This window comes from Trachypithecus francoisi, unplaced genomic scaffold (assembly GCF_009764315.1).
Source record: "Trachypithecus francoisi isolate TF-2019V2 unplaced genomic scaffold, Tfra_2.0 Lachesis_group13, whole genome shotgun sequence".
NCBI classification, from domain to species: Eukaryota; Metazoa; Chordata; class Mammalia; order Primates; family Cercopithecidae; genus Trachypithecus; species Trachypithecus francoisi.
Genome location: NW_022681458.1, coordinates 29,589,328 through 29,606,123, shown reverse-complemented (window position 1 = coordinate 29,606,123; position 16,796 = coordinate 29,589,328). Strand labels below are relative to the sequence as shown.

General features: G+C 35.0%; 1 protein-coding gene across 1 annotated transcript in view; it reads right to left on the bottom strand.

Annotated features, from left to right (window-relative positions):
• The window catches only part of LOC117094169 (receptor tyrosine-protein kinase erbB-4), a 925,342-nt gene that overhangs the window by 29,697 nt on the left and 878,849 nt on the right, over window positions 1-16,796 (bottom strand). Inside the window, exons 15-16 of the mRNA XM_033229398.1 lie at window positions 14,249-14,403; window positions 7,734-7,778 (exon numbers count right to left, since the gene is read on the bottom strand). Of these exons, the coding sequence (XP_033085289.1) occupies window positions 7,734-7,778; window positions 14,249-14,403 (200 nt within the window). The remainder of the gene's footprint in view (window positions 1-7,733; window positions 7,779-14,248; window positions 14,404-16,796) is intronic.

Here is a 16,796-nt window from a genome sequence, read left to right as displayed (position 1 = left end):
GTATAAAACTATTACCAAAATTGAATATTAAATCAAAGTCTCATGATGACTGGGCTGGAGCAGTGCCATCCGATAGATATATAATACAAGCTAAATAAGTGTTTGAAAATATTCTAGCAGAAATATTTAAGAAGAAGTTAATTGTATTTATTTACCCAATATACCCATATCATTAACATTTCAACATGTCACTGATATAACACATTATTAATAAGATATTGTACATTCCCTTTTTCATACTAGTCTTCACAATCCAGTGTACTTTTTACAATTACATAGAATCTCAGTTTGCTTTAACTGCATTGAAAGTGCTTAATGGCCATATGTGGCTAGTGGTTACCATATTCGACAGTGCAGGTCTAGAGGAATCTTGAAAGAGACTTACAGGTCTGATGACTTAATGAAAAGGCCAAAAATTTGATATTAACCAGTGAGTACTTTAATCAGGATTCTGTCTGTGAGGTACTGCTCAATAATGCAGCATGAGCACCTGGAACCAACACGGACACTGAGAACTTACCTTACAGTATATAACTGTACAAAGAGAAGCCTGGTTTTAGTTCCAAGATAATACCTTATTGCTTGCTCTAGGGCCTTTGGGGGCAAGAATATGATAATAAATTATTTGAAGATAGTTTGACCAATTGATCTCTCATACATAAAGGTGCCTTTATATGGCAAAGTTGCATGACACACAGAATAATAATAAAATTTCCTTCAGGACAAGAAAAAACAAGAATGGCACCACTAGAAATATTATATGATCAAGTCCCCAGGGTAAGCAGATGTGCTAGACAGAAATCAAAAATTGCTCCCAGGATTACAGCCACTGAAATATACACATACCTTTCCCACTGATTTAAATTCTAACCCAGGTGCTAATGTGAAAGGATTTTGCAGATGTAATTAAGGTCCCAAATTTCTTGACCTGAAGATAGAAAGACAGTCAGCAAGGGCCTGACTTCATCCCATGAGCCTTCAAATCTGGGTCTATTGGTTAGAGAGAGAAAATCTAGGAGATTCAAAGAATAAGGGGATCTGAAGCATTGTTGCTGGGTTTTGAAGATGGTAGGGGTGAGGTGGGAAGGGCTGGTTCATGACAACGAATACATATGGCTGCAAGGAACTGAGTGTGGTCCTGGCTAAGAATCAGCAACAACTTGGGAACCTCAGTCCTACAGCTTCAAGGAACTTGGCTCTGCCAACAACCTGAATGAACTTGGTAGTGGACTCCAAGCTCTAGATGAGAACACAGGCCAGACAGCACCTTGATTTCAGCCTGGCGAGAAGATAAGAAAAAAACCCAGCTATGCCATGCCTGTAATTTTACCTGTGGAACAGTGTTTTGTTTTGTTTGTTTATTATACTTTAAGTTCTGTTTTATTATACTTTAAGTCACTCAGTGACTTTGAGTATAATATTGACATTTTAGGGTCTCTAGAAGCTTTGGTAACAATGTCTGAGCATTTTGCTATCAATGTAAAAGCCACTTTTACAACTTTGTGATACTAACTACTTCTGTTAAAGTAACCCCTTTAACTGTATGAACAGTAATTAACAACTGAGCTGAGACGTTTTTGTTCTTCTCTTATAATTCTGTGATAATCTTGGTATTTTATGGATACTGGGAAATGGGGAAAAATCATGTGGAATACAAGAGATTCACACACTCTCCTTCACCTCTTCAAACTCTTTTTTAATTCAAAAGTAAATTTAATATACAGAACTTGGTGGACTGAGGATAGACTTATAATAAAGGGCTGTGTACTTTTATTTATTGGACTTAAGGATCATAATACAACTGCCACTCATCTAAGGTAACCATCTATGGATGAGTTTGACCATTTGATTTGGACATAAGTTATGAACTAAGTTCCTTGGGGGCAAAACAAACAAGGAAACAAAATGTGCCAATTGTGAAAGTGGTGCCCGTAATATCATATAATCTCTCTCATATATCACATGTGGGTTACATTGCTAAAGGATTAAACTGTTATGTGACCTCTTAGTTAATAACTACTATACCATAAAATAAAAGTATGACACAGACATTAAAATATGACAAGAATATAAAATGTTACAAATAGCTGCCCACAGGAGATTTAGATAGCTGAACTGAGTTAAATGGCTTTATTTTATATTGTGAAGCACCTAGAATAATTGATTTGGAGCAAGTAGCTAGATAAAAATGCTTGATATCTAGTTGTTTTAATAATTTCACAAATTTGAAAAGAGTTATTAGTCAGTTTACATGTGTACTGCTAACTAATATAAAGACATGTTTTGCCAATAGAAACTTGACTTCTTGAGATTAACAAATTTCAGCCCTAATAGGAGACTGAGATTAAAAGAAACAAACAAACAAACAAATAAAAAAAACCTTTGGATATATATTTGACCAAGAATCTACAATAGATTAGAAGCAAATATTCTATTCCATCAGAATCTATATGAAAATAGCATGTATGCAAGCTAAAATAAATAGTATACAGAAAATAATGAAAAAAATCTTGCTAAACATATTTTTTATAGGATTATTGAGGGAAAAGGAAAACCACCAAAGGCAAATACTATTTTTAAGGCACTTAATTCAGATAAGGGAAGTAGGGAGAGGTTCTAAAATATCAAGTATTATTTTCATTATAAGCAGCATATTTTAGGAGACTAAAGGTAAAAAAGAAATTCTATTCTATCTTATCAAACCTTCCTGAAAGAAATTCCAGCAGCAGCCTATAATATAAATGGAGTGTGGAAACCAACTCATAAATTGTAGGCTTGGGAAAGAATAACATTGCTTAGAAAATGAAAGTTGATCAAGACTGGAAACATTTTACCTGCTTTCACTTAAATCTTCTTCCCCCTGCCTCGCTCCCGCCCTGCCCCCACTGGTTTAGGAAACAGAATACAGTATAATGGGGTGGAGGGAATATGGGAATATGAACACTAAATATTTTGAAATGGCCACATTGACATGCTCAATGTAATTTTCTGTGACTAAAAAGAAACTAGGCATTTGGATAATCCGCCAGTTAAAATATGGTTTAAGAAACTCAAAACAATTATTTTCTTTGTTTTCGGTGGAGGAGGGAGGAGGGGGACAGCGTCTCGCTCTTTCGCCCAGGCTGGAGTGTAGGGGTACGATCATGACTCACTGCAACCTCCTCCTCTCAGGTTCAAAAGATTCTCCTGCCTCAGCCTCCTGAGTAGCTGGGACTACAGGCACGTTCCAGCACGCCCGGCTAATTTTTTGTATTTTTAGTAGAGATCAGGCTTCAACGTGTTAGCCAGGCTTGTCTCGATCTCCTGACCTCGTGATCTGCCTGCCTTGGCCTCCCAAAGTGCTGGGATTACAGGCATAAGCGACCGCGCCCTGCCCCAAACAATTATTTTCCTTTGTAGTTTTTGTCCTCCTATTATGTAAGATTCACTTTAATTAATTGACAGATGCTTTGAAAAACTATGATTAAATTTAAAAATAATATTACTAAATTAGTGCTCTCCTTTCAATGAAATACACGCCCACCTCATCTCAGAGAGGTAAGCATTTTTTGCAATACTGAAGACCTGAAAAAGCAGATACTTGTTACTTTCACGTCTTACCCAATCTGCATCAAAATGTTCCATGATCATACACACTTTTGCAAGGCATCCAGGCTAAATCCTTCATGTAAATTTCAAACTTTCTTATAAACATCCCCTGACAAGTCAATTGATTCTGACAAGTCAATGCAATTGAAGAATGGAGTCGCATTACATTATATTTAGGTTCTAAATAGGCATTAATTAAATATATCTAGAGTTTCCTAAAAGGAACAATTAACTATTGCTATGAGTTATTTTAAATTATTGTAGTTAGAAGTTTGGTATAATATTGAAATGCCTAAAACCTGAGTAATTTTGATATATCAATCCTGTAGTCACTAATCTACTGGATTAATGCCTTGTTGATATGTAAATTATTAACTTTATGAGGTTTTCAAAGTGATTATTATGCCAACATTTCAACTACAGCAGTAAGTACCACCAATGAATATACTCTGTATTCTGGCTAAAGCTGTATGCATTATCTCATGTAATCTTCCCACCAATCTTAAGGGTTATAAGAATTCTCAGTTTCAAAATGATCATTATACTTCCCATTTTACAGATAAAAAAACATGATAGAGCCAATATTTGAACCTAGACATTCAAGAACCCCTGCTTTTTAGCTATATTGTGGGCTACAGGTGATTCTTCTTAAAAATGATGGGCTGTACTTTCTGTATTATCTATAAACAGTGACTGGTCATGGTCACCTGTGATAAGGCTAATCTGAACCAGGTGTTTTAGTCTGAGATTACTGGAATCTCAGACTGAGTATGTCCTGGAAACCAAAGCAGGCAAGAGGATTGATTCCAATCATGCTTTTGTTTAAATTTTGAAAATATTAAATCTATAACAAGATACACTCTGATTTTGAGTTAAATAACCTCAATTACAAGCATTCAGGACAACAAGTGATCTATCAATGTGGTTTTAACCTTTTCTCTGCCTCTACATATCAGCCAATGACCTACCACAGTTAGTATCAGTGGCCAACATTGTAATCGAGATTCTGAAGGTGAAGAGAGAGAAATGTTCTCTCTTCCTTCAAGGAGCCCATCAAAAGAGCTTTAGGTACACATCAAAGCTCGCTATGTGACTTTAGAGACTCTCTAAATCAGTGCTCTCCTTTCAGTGAAATACACACTGGGAAGCATGTTCTCTCACCCCCAAGGTTTGAGAACTTTTGATACATAGGAATATAATAAATAATACTTATTGAGTGATTTCTAAGCCAGGCACTGTCCTAAGGACACATTCAATCTTACAATTTATGAACTATATTAGTATTCCCATTTTATGCATAAAGAAAGTGAGGCTCAGATAATTTAAGGAACTTACCCACAGTCACACATCTAAAAATGGTAGAGCCTGACTCTGAACTCAGAAAATCTGATTCTAAAGACGGAACACTGCCGGGCGCGGTGGCTCAAGCCTGTAATCCCAGCACTTTGGGAGGCCGAGGCGGGCGGATCACGAGGTCAGGAGATCGAGACCATCCTGGCTAACACGGTGAAACCCTGTGTCTACTAAAAAGTACAAAAAACTAGCCGGGCGAGGTGGCGGGCGCCTGTAGTCCCAGCTACTCGGGAGGCTGAGCCAGGAGAATGGCGTGAACACGGGAGGCGGAGCTTGCAGTGAGCTGAGATCCGGCCACTGCACTCCAGCCTGGGCGACAGAGCGAGACTCCGTCTCAAAAAAAAAAAAAAAAAAAAAAAAAAAAAAAAAAAAAAAAAGACGGAACACTTAACCACTGTACTGTATTACCCCTAACTAGTCCACTGGAATAACTACATAATTAAAAGAAAATCATCAAAGCAAATGTGAAAACTGTTCAAACTGATAATGCAGTTGCTCTGCCAAGGTCTCAAGAAGGAAAATTTCTTTCATAAATATAGGAACAATCTAAGATGAACCTTGGTTTATGAAACTACACTTTAGGTCTTAGGCATTCTCTCCCTCTCTCTAATGTTTTCATAATTTTACCTTGCTCTAAGTAACTATACTAACTAGTCTTGATTGTGCCCAAGTGTCACAGTGCCACTGTTGTAGAAATCAATTTACTCTAGCACATGCTTCGCTTTCTTTTTGGAATTGAATGTTTTTATTCATTAAAATGATATATTAAGATGACATATTTATTTTAAAAACATGTAAAGTCAGTAACATATGCATGAAGAAATTATGACTAAATTCAGTGACACAGATGAATCTCATAAATATAATATTTCACAAAAGAAGCCAGATGCATAGAATACAAACTGTATGGCTAATTTACATAAAGTGAAAAACCAGGCAATCTGAACTATGGTGTTAGAATTCAGGACAGTGGCTACCGTTGGAATGAGGTACAAGGTAGCTTCTGGGGCTCTGTTACCATCTTGTTTCTTGATCTGGTTAATGGCTACACAAATGTTTCATTTTTGGAAATTCACTGAGCTTTACAATTATGTTTTGTGTACTTTTACACTATGTATACTTTAATACAAGGGTTTACATTAAAAGGCAATACTTCATCCAAAATTCACATTTTGTTAACTTTAGTACTACCTTCTCTCTCCCAAAAGGATGTAATTAGTTTGTTTCATAAATAAATCTAACAATATCTCTAAATAAGAAGGTAAAGTTACTATTTTCTCATATAGGAAATGTTTTATGAGATATTTTAAAAGTCAGATTTATTGAGGTATAATTTATGTACAGTAAAATGTACAGTTCTACAATTTTTGATAAGCACATGCTTTTGTACAACCATCACCATGATCAAGATAGAAGCATAGTTCCATTATCTCCTCAAATTCTCTCTTTCCCTTTTCCAGTCAACCTATCCCCCAGTCTCCAGCTCTTGGCAACATTTCTGTCCTGATAGTTTCACCTTTCCCAGAATGCCATGTGAATGGAATCATACAGTATGTATTTTTTTAAGTCTGGTTTATTTCACTTAGTACAATCTATTTGAGATCCATCCATGTTGTTGGGTGAATCAGCAGTTTGTTTCTTTTTATTCTATTGCTCAGTAGTGTTACAATATATAGATATGCCACCACTGAAGAACATTTGAGTGGTTTCCAGTTTTGGGTGGTTATGAAAAAGCCACTACAAACATTAGTATATAGGTTTTTGTGTGGAAATGAGTCTTATGTTTTGTTTTTAAATTCCAAGTTATACTTTTACCTGCACAAAATATTTTCTGTATTGCCTTTATGTTAATTCGTATACTTAAGAATATGCCAACCAGTTAAAAATAATATAAAATCAGAAATTGAATTAAATTAAATAATAAATACAAGCATAGATCAACTTTTGCAAATTTCTTCCTTATAAATATTTTTGTAATCATCTATTAAGAGCAAAAATATTCTATTAAATTTATATATTAATAACTCAAAATGCTGTTTAGACTACACAAATTAAAAATCAAGGCCGGGCACGGTGGCTCATGCCTGTAATCCCGTACTTTGGGAGGCCAAGGCGGGCAGATTGTCTGAGGTCAGGAGTTCAAGAACAGCCTGGCCAACATGGTGAAAACCCATCTCTACTAAAAATACAAAAATTAGCCAGGCATGGTGACGGGCACCTGTAATCCCAGTTACTCAGGAGGCTGAGGCAGGAGAATCACTTGAACCCGGGAGGCAGAGGTTGCAGTGAGTCAAGATCATGCCATTGCACTCCAGCCTGGGCAACAGAGTGAGACTCAGTCTCAAAAAAAGAAAAAAAAAAAAATTGATAGTGTTACTAACTGGGACTCTTGTATCACAATGAAGGAAGGAAAAAGATAAGAAAGTTGGACAGTTGGCTTGAGAAGGAAAGTGTTTTATGCCTCTTTCAAAACTTTCTAATTAGATATATTATGAGTTATAATACATTAAAAATTTAACCCAACTGGTTAGTACATTTTGTTCACAATAACTAGAAAAGCATTTGAGCGACAAAATGGAAACATGGTAGATGTTACCTAGCATGTTGTGGTAAAGTGGAATGGCCCGTCCATGGGTAGTAAATGCAGTCATGACTAGTGGGACCATTACACCTGCAGGCAATTACAGAACAGAAAACATCATTCTCCATCCACAGTGACATGCACACACATGCACCAGTGCTCACACACGGAGCCTTGGAGGAAGAACATGGGAAGCAAGCACACCAAGTACCTATCCATCAGGCCAATGCAGTCTTCAATACTTGAGCCTATGCACCTGCAGAAAATGCAAATTTAAAAAAATACAAGGGGAGAAAAATTAGTCATTTAAAAAATCAGTAACACAAATATTGATTATCTTGAATTCTTATAACTATTAGACTATTTTGGAACACAGTGAATTTCAAGACAGCAAGAAGATTTTTGCTTGATGAACACACAGAAATGAATTGCCATTATCAACCAAGTGGAATGCAAATAAATGCCCACAGTAAAAAGAAATTTTACATTGGTTCTGTGAATAACTTCCAAACACACAGCTCACTTCTAATACTTTCAACTGATATGCATCATACATGATTACATGTCTCGACAAATAAGTTGATATTTCAGTGACTCTAATTGTTTTCATGTGTATGGTTTCTTATGAAAGGCCTTAAGTTTAAATAAAAAAAAATAAGAAAACCATGAGCAATTCAATATAATATAATAACCTGATGCTCAATGCTCATTCAAGATTGATTTTGGCAGAAAATGCGTCAATATGCTTTAATGCTATTCTCGTGGATACTTTACATAACCAGATTATTCTGGTTCTTGGTTGTATCTGTCTTTAAAAGATACTTATCTTTAAACATGAATTTATTTAAAAATAAAATTAACTGGTTTCATCATACTGTAGTTTATCTTGACACTCTCTTTTAAAGTAGCAATGCCATAATAGGCAAACAAAAACAGGTTTTTAAACTACCATAATAATGAACTCAAACAATAACAGATAAAGAAATACTCTGTAAGGAAATGAATTACCTTTGAGACCCAGGTAAGTAAAGAATACACTGAGACTAACATTTAAATGGAATTACATAAGTACACAGAATTCTAATGTACAGTCCCTAGAACCTCATTTTGAACTAACATAGAAGTATTATTTCTTTCATCTTCCAATACACCTGAACTCTTTTTCCTTTCCTTTTCTCCCCTCAAAGACATATAGCTCCAGAACATTATCAATATCCTTTTTATAGTGATGATTTATAGAAGTGCCTTATTTCGGCCGGGCGCGGTGGCTCAAGCCTGTAATCCCAGCACTTTGGGAGGCCGAGACGGGCGGATCACGAGGTCAGGAGATCGAGACCATCCTGGCTAACACAGTGAAACTCCGTCTCTACTAAAAATACAAAAACTAGCCGGGCGAGGTGGCGGGCGCCTGTAGTCCCAGCTACTTGGGAGGCTGAGGCAGGAGAATGGCGTAAACCTGGGAGGCGGAGCTTGCAGTGAGCTGAGATCCGGCCACTGCACTCCAGTCCGGGCGACAGAGCGAGACTCCGCCTCAAAAAAAAAAAAAAAAAAAAAAAAGTGCCTTATTTCACTGGTAATAAAGATTACATATATTTCCAAACTCTTAATTTTCAAATTTGAAAAAGAAGCCGAAGATAGGATCATCATATAATGATGCAAGAAGGTGCCTATGTATAAGGCCACTCAATCTATTATATATTTAAATAACTCTAAACATTGGTGAACTAATATAATATACCTATAATAACAAGTCACTTATCTCTCTGCCTCATAAACATTTGTTATAACATTCCTGCTAGCTGAAAAATTGGTTCATTTTTGTTTTTGTTTGGAGTAGCACAAATTTTAACCTATAGAAATAGAATACACCTGTATAAAAAGTCTTTTAAAATGCAACTAAAAAGGAAACATCTAGAGTACATAGAATTAAATTGGTATTATATATAATCTAGAGTCAAAATCATTTCTAAAAATGGAAAATTAACTACTAAAAGAGCTTCCAATTTGTCTTATATAGTTTTCTTTTCATTATATTCCAAAGAACTTGTTTTTTTATACGTTCCTGCTCTATCTTCTTGAAAATTATTTTTATACCATATTACCATTTTGTAAAATTAAAAGTCTACTTATTAGTTCCAAGTGAGAATCTAAAAAGCTATGGCTAGTTTCCAATCCATCTTTATCATAACCCCTGAAAGATTAAAAAAAAAAATCCAGAACCAAAATTTAACTTGAGGGAAAAGTGTGAATATGAAAGATTCTCATTCATTTAAAAAGCCCTATGTTACATGTCTACTAAGTAAGTGTTCCTAGCATTCTAGGAGCTAGAGGGAGAAAAAAAGATGAATTCGATATTTTTCCATTCTCAATGATTTCCGAATTTAATGAAGGTTAATGAAGGAGACAGATGCATAAACAACTGTGTATTGAATCATGTGATAAATATAAGAAGAAGCATGAAAAAGTGGTTCAGGGTAGTGTGGAGGGGGGACACCTAAAGCCGCCCTAGAAGGGCATGGTAACCCTCTTGGGGGAGGTAGGAAGCTGAAATTTAGTGTTGCGAGCTGGGCTTGGGGTGGCGGTGGTTTCTGCAGGAGCAAAAGCACAGACCTGAAGAAACGTATATGCAAAATAACTACAAATAATTCTTATTGGTTGGAGAGCAAAATATGAGGCAATAGGAAGAGGGGAAAAAAGAAGTTAGAACATTAGGTGGGAGCCAGATTTTGAGAAATATTTGCTTAGTAACAATCAATAGAAAATCACTGTAGGGCTTTAAAGAAGTAGTGAAGTTGCTAGATTAGTATTTTCAATAAATCTCCTTGCCCTGTGGACACTAGTCAGCTTTCAGCCAGGCCGACTCGTTTGGCACAAAGACTATTTGAGTCCATATAAGAGATGATGGACTAAACTAGGGAAATGGTAACTGTGATGGAGGCAGAAGAACAGATTCAAGAAATACCTCAAAAGATAGAGGGAATAAAAAAGAGCAGTTGATTCCTGATTTGATGAAAGTGAAAGGATCAAAGGAGTTAAAGAAGACTCACATTTCTAGCTTCGCTAATAGTGGTACCATCATTGAGAGAATCCAAGAAGACAAGTATGTTTCTTCCTGTATGTGTTAGGGGATGAGGAGTTGATAATTTCAGTTTTGTGTATCTAGGATTTAGTATGGCTATCCTACATCTAGATAGAAATGTTTATCAGCAGCTGGAAAGGTGAGTGGCTAAGGGGGAAAGAAGGCGTGAGTAGAATGATCAATCTTGAAACAGCATGTAGGAGAAAGTGGAAACCATGTAAGTGAATAGATGGCTAAAGAAGATATAAAAAGTGAGAAAAGCAGAGGCTGAAGATGGAAACCCAAGGAACCCCAACAGTGTATGACCTGAGATGAGTTCTTTGTGCCAGAAGCATGGGAAAATACAATTGAGTAAAACCAATTAACTGTAGTCTCATGGAAGTCAAATCAGAAAAGAACTTCTAACCTTTGTTAGTACATAATGACTTATAAGTTCCTTGATGTACTCATTTAACCAATATAGTTTTGATATTTTGATAAAATCTTCAAATTTTGAAATAAAAATGAAGGAAATTTTTTAAATTTTCCATTAAAAGATTATATAAAATAATCATTTCATTCGAAGTCTAAAATGCAGGTTTGGTTTGATGCAAAATCAAAGTTAAACTGACGTTAAATGAGCACATACTCAAATGATATTAGTGAGGAAACTATCATTCTTGCCCTCACCACAATTTAATTATATTAGTTTAGTTTACAAATCTTTAAAAAATATTCTATCTTGCTAATTTCAAATCTGAACATCATTCCTAAGGTTTAAATTCTTGCTGCTCATTTTAAAATATTGTGGAGAAGGGTCCGGTCTCTAACAGAGGATGTAAATTAAAGAATATACATTTACTGGACTGTGAGTTCTCAGAGGTCAAAAGCTGCATCTTGTACATTTCTGAATTTTCCTATCACTGTATGTGATGCAGAGCAGATACCCAATATAACGAAGTTGAAGAATGAATAAACTAAGAAAAGGCTGTAAAAATAAAAATTCTCTAGTCAAAGGAAGAAGAGACAATCTTGTTTCCATGGATATTAGTGAGAATCTACTTATAAGGGCTAAATAGATGACCTATTTTAAAAGTGTCCAGAGAACTTGCTAGAGCCATTATATTTAATGTACTTTTAGAGTGGTAAAAGTGCTTTTAAAATTTGACACAGATAACTTTATTTTCAGAAAAATCATTAAACAGTATTCAAAGTAAGAACTTTACTTCTAAAAAATGTGATTTGAAAGAATATTTTCATTAACCTGGTTCTTGAATTATCCGACATCATATAGGCATATAAAAGAAAAGCTGTTTTCCAAAGTGGAACTGGCCTGGTGAGCTCACACTTACTAATAGGTCGATTATTACCTGTGTTTAGGAATAAGAAGTCACTTGCTCTATCATCCTCATTGCCCCTGTGGTTTTCCTAGGAAAATATCTTATCTCTATATGCTCAATTTGGAAAGAAGGGACTGACTGCACAGAACACCTTATTACTTCAGTAAAAGATCTCAAAGCACAATGTTCTACTGCAACAGAGTATACATGAAGATTTAGGAATTCAGGAATCACATCCTTCGGGAATTCCTGGGACTAGAATACTCTAGGACTAGAACCACAGCATTTTTATGAAGTGAGTGAATCTGGATAATATAGAAGGTATTTTAAAAACAGGATGGCAGAAAGCTAAATGAAAACAGGAACAAAAATCCTTTAGGATTAAGTCAGTCATTAGAGAATGCATTTACCTTGGATGATGCCAGGGAGTACAATATTCAAATTCTGTCTCAACTTAATCCTGCAGCTGAAAATTGCTAAAGGCGTCTTTTTTCTGTTCACTTGGAGTTTCCAAATGCTCTGATGAGATTTCTTCCTCATTACACCTTCATCCTTCCTTTTGACTGAGATGGAGATTTTGTTGCTACCATAAACGAATCTCTTTTCATTGCCTCATAGTTCTACTTCCTCCTACTATATATGTTTATTATTATTATATAATAATGATTTAAAAGGGCAGAGTGAAAGACACACCAGCCATGCATCCAGACTATGGCTCTGTGATCTCACTTTCATTTCCCTAATGGCCTTATTGTAATTAGATTTGCAAAAACAGCAAAAGGTCTCATTTTGAATGGCAACAGCTGTTGACATCAACATTATATTGAATAATTTACTGGTTTAATTTTAGCTGCAAAACAATAAAATTCTCTTGCGGATTATTTTAGCAGGCAAGTTTTCTCTTTCTGTTGCTGACTCTTCTGCTCCAGCAGAACCAGTTTTTTTTTTGTGAAATACTCTTAACTCAAGTGTGCCAAAAACTCACAAGGGGAGCAGTTTATTACCTCTAGTTTCCTTTGAAGCAAAGTGTCTATGTGACTATTTCAGCACCCTAAATGTATATGTACTTATGTGTGAATCAATGAGTTGGCAATTACCACTTCGAAGCTGAATTTGAATTTGAATGGCAGAATATTACCTTTTGAGGATCTGTCACTTCACAGAGTGAGTTAAGCTTATTTCTTGACCTGCAGGAAATTGTAGCAACATCTGCAAATTGATGTTTTCTTGGCAGGAAATGATGTCGCTTGCTTAACTTCTTCAGTATCCCCTAACAGCTATCCCTTAATCTGGCAGAACATCTCTTTATGGAATCTCACACTTTCCTGCCAGATATAAAGCACCCAAGTTGATTCTCAACTACAAATGTGTGTGTCTGTGTGTGTGTGTTTATATGTGTATGTGCACATGCCTATGGGCATTCACAATGGAGAAAAGGCTTTATGGTCAGTAGGAGGATGGCAAATGTAACACTGCTTTCAATTACAAATTCACCTTCTGGAGGAATGAAAAGGAAAAATCCTTACTAAAATAGATTTGTTGTCTCTTAAGAAATAGTTGTCGGAATTTGTTAAATGAATGACATTATTTCTTTTACAGTTCAGTGCTTTTCTTCTTTCTGTAATGTGCCTTTGTTATTCAACTGTTATCAATATCAAAGGTAATCTAATTATTATTCATTGCACAATGTATTCTTTTGAAAAACAGGAAAAAATTTTTACCAAGCTTCAGATTGCCCTATATCAGTCGAAGAAATTCAAGGCTAAAGGATTACCTGTAACAAGGTTACTTTCACAAAATGTACTCGTTATTTTTTAAATATATATATCACTAGGTTCCCTTTTTCCCTGCCATTGTTACTTTGTTCATATTTTTTTGAAGGAGTAATTTAAGGTAGTATTTATCAAAGAGAAATATCCTCACCTAAATCTTATTGTGACAACAAAGAAACAGAAATAGAAAATTTCTGTTAAAGAGTTGATAAACACAAACCTCAAAAGCATGATTACTGTCATATCTTTTGTGAGATCTTGAATCTCCAATGTAATCTGGAAGAATTTCTAAACTGCATCCAAAGTATACCTGACACTAGTTTCATGAAGGTGTTGATAGAACGGTTACAGGTAAAAGTGAAGCAGAAATATTTAAGAGTGTACAAAGTTGACTCCTTAAATCATTCTCTTAGTATTTCTCTTAAAATCAGCATTTCAAACATAAGGATTAGTAGAGTTCTATGAGAATGGTTTACATTTCAGAGATGGTACCAGGGATAAAGATACATGTGGATAACACATACCAGGTGAGCCCTTGGCCAGCCAGGATGCTTACCCTTGGGTGCAGTTTGGATGGCATGGATGGCACTCCCGATCTGGATCAGCATACTTGAAAATGAAACTGTTTGCCCCCTGTAAGCCATCTGGACATTTTTCCACACAGTTTGGGCCATCTTTAAAATGAGAGCACTTTGTACAGTTGTCAGGACCCTGAAATGTGAAAAAGAAAGAAAAAAGAAGAAAGAAAAGTGGTGTCATTTCCTCTGGAATGTATTCATGTGGTTTAGTTACTGAGACTTCAGTAGGTGGCAAATCTTCCTCTAAGAGAATTGGAGAACATTTTCAGCAGTACAAATGTGGATATAATTTTTGTAGTACAAACAGTGAAAAGAAGATCCATCAAGTTCAGTTTTGATATCCTGTATGTGTGAAAACACTATAATAATATATTTGTTCTTGAAATATTTTCCTTTTCGACATAAGCAGTTCCTGGGCCAACTGATTTCCATGTCATGACTCTAATGTGACTTAATTCGATCAGCAAAATTGTCCAATGACTTTCTCAAAAGGATGTCAGTATTTTCTTCTTGCGATTTATTTCTGGCAATATTATAGTGCAGCAATTTTTAGTAAAACACATTTTCCCTAGAGGTATTTCATCACCATCACTGGGAATATGTGAATACTCTTACTAAATAGTTAATGAGAAAAAGGATATAATAGGAATTAACTAAAACTGAATTTTATATAAGAGTAAGATGTAAATTTTCCTTTGGTTGTACAATGACTTTATTTATAAAATGAATTTTAAAAATTGTTATGATAACATTATCAGGAATTAGGTAGTTTAGCTGAATAAAAATAATTCCTAGATTTTTCTTTATTTCATATCCACTGTGAAAAGACTAAAAGTCATATTATGTCTATTTATAGGGATTTTAGTAAATCACAGAACAATACTGAAAGGCATATAAATGAACATTTTGATGAGCAAAATAGTCCATAATAATAAAGCAAATACATACAAAGCCTCCATGGAGAAACTTATCAAAGGATGAAGATAATATAAATATGAGTATAATAAATGCAAATAGAACAAGCTCACTCTATATTTATGTTCATAATATACATTAATTTTCTAATATGTAGAATATTAATAAGTGATATGATATGAAAATATATCTAAAAGTCATGACAATATTAAGATGTTAAAACTAAAACATACATGAATTTTATAGAATACAAACTGATTTGGATCTGGTATAGTGGGTAGTAAGCATACTAGAAATGGGTATATCATCACAGCAAAGAAAATTTAGAACACTTTGGTAATGCTATCTTTCTTAAAAGACATCCCTGATGCTTTCATGCATTCAGCTGTTGTGAACAAAGTTACTTGAAATGTATTTTACATCTCCTTTTTGGACACCATATTGTCTTAAAATTCCTCTCCTCTTTGACCACTCCCCTTTGGAACTTCTTCCCCTCACCCATTTCTCCCTAAAATCTGGCTGTGTCCATAGGGTTCAACAATCATTACAGTTCACATTGAAGACAACTTAAATAAATAAGTATATTTATTGTATATTTAAGTAAATTTAAGTATATTTATATATTGTATAATTAAGTATATTTATATGTAAGTATACAGAGAGATAATTCTATCACATTTGTAGTTATAAACAATGAGAATTTGGCAGTCAGGAGTTAACACTAAGTTATAAAGAACTGGATATTAGGTAGGGACTATAAAGATAATGGGAGTACCTTATATCCTAAACCAGGAGTGTCCAATGTTTTGGCTTCCCTGGACCACACTGGAAGAAGAATTGTCTTGGGCCACACATAAAATACATGAACACTAATGACAGCTGATGAGCCAAAATAAAAAAATTGCAAAAACACTCATAATGCTTTAAGAAAGTTTACGAATTTGTGGTGAGCCACACTCAAAGCTGTCCTGGGCTGCATGTGGCGCATGGGCTGCAGGTTAGGCAAGTTTGTCCTACACAAATGTTAATCCAAGAACAGCCAGATAATACAAATTTGTTACTTAAGGCATCAGGAAATAGAGAAATACGATATTTTAAAATTTAAAAATGGAGGCGTGTGAATGAAGAATAGAAGTGTAAAGAAGAAAAAGTAATCAGGAAGAGCTTTCAGGAAATCCTGAGACTGGTGGGGCTCAATCAAGCACTTGTCTATTTCACTATTTTGATGTGAGTCTCAGAGCTTGTAAAAAAAAAAAAAAAAAGCTTATAAAACCTAATCCTGATTCTACCTGAGGAGTTTGCTAATGGTAACTTCTTATTTCTTCCCAAAAAAGAATACTTCAGATGCTTCCAATTTTAACACCTGCTTATGGGTACTTAGGCACGTAATATTGTCTATTACACAGAATCATTTACTGTGCAAGTATGCTCAGTACCATGACTTATTGTACAAGACAAGAGACATGCTGATGTCTTCTTGCAGCACACAGAAAAAAACTTACAATAAGTAAATTAGGCAGAATCTGAATTAAGAATTAGGAATTATTCTTCTAAGAAATGTAAATGTATTTTTCTTATACTGTAAAGTCATGTCCGGGTGAAGTCAAAAGA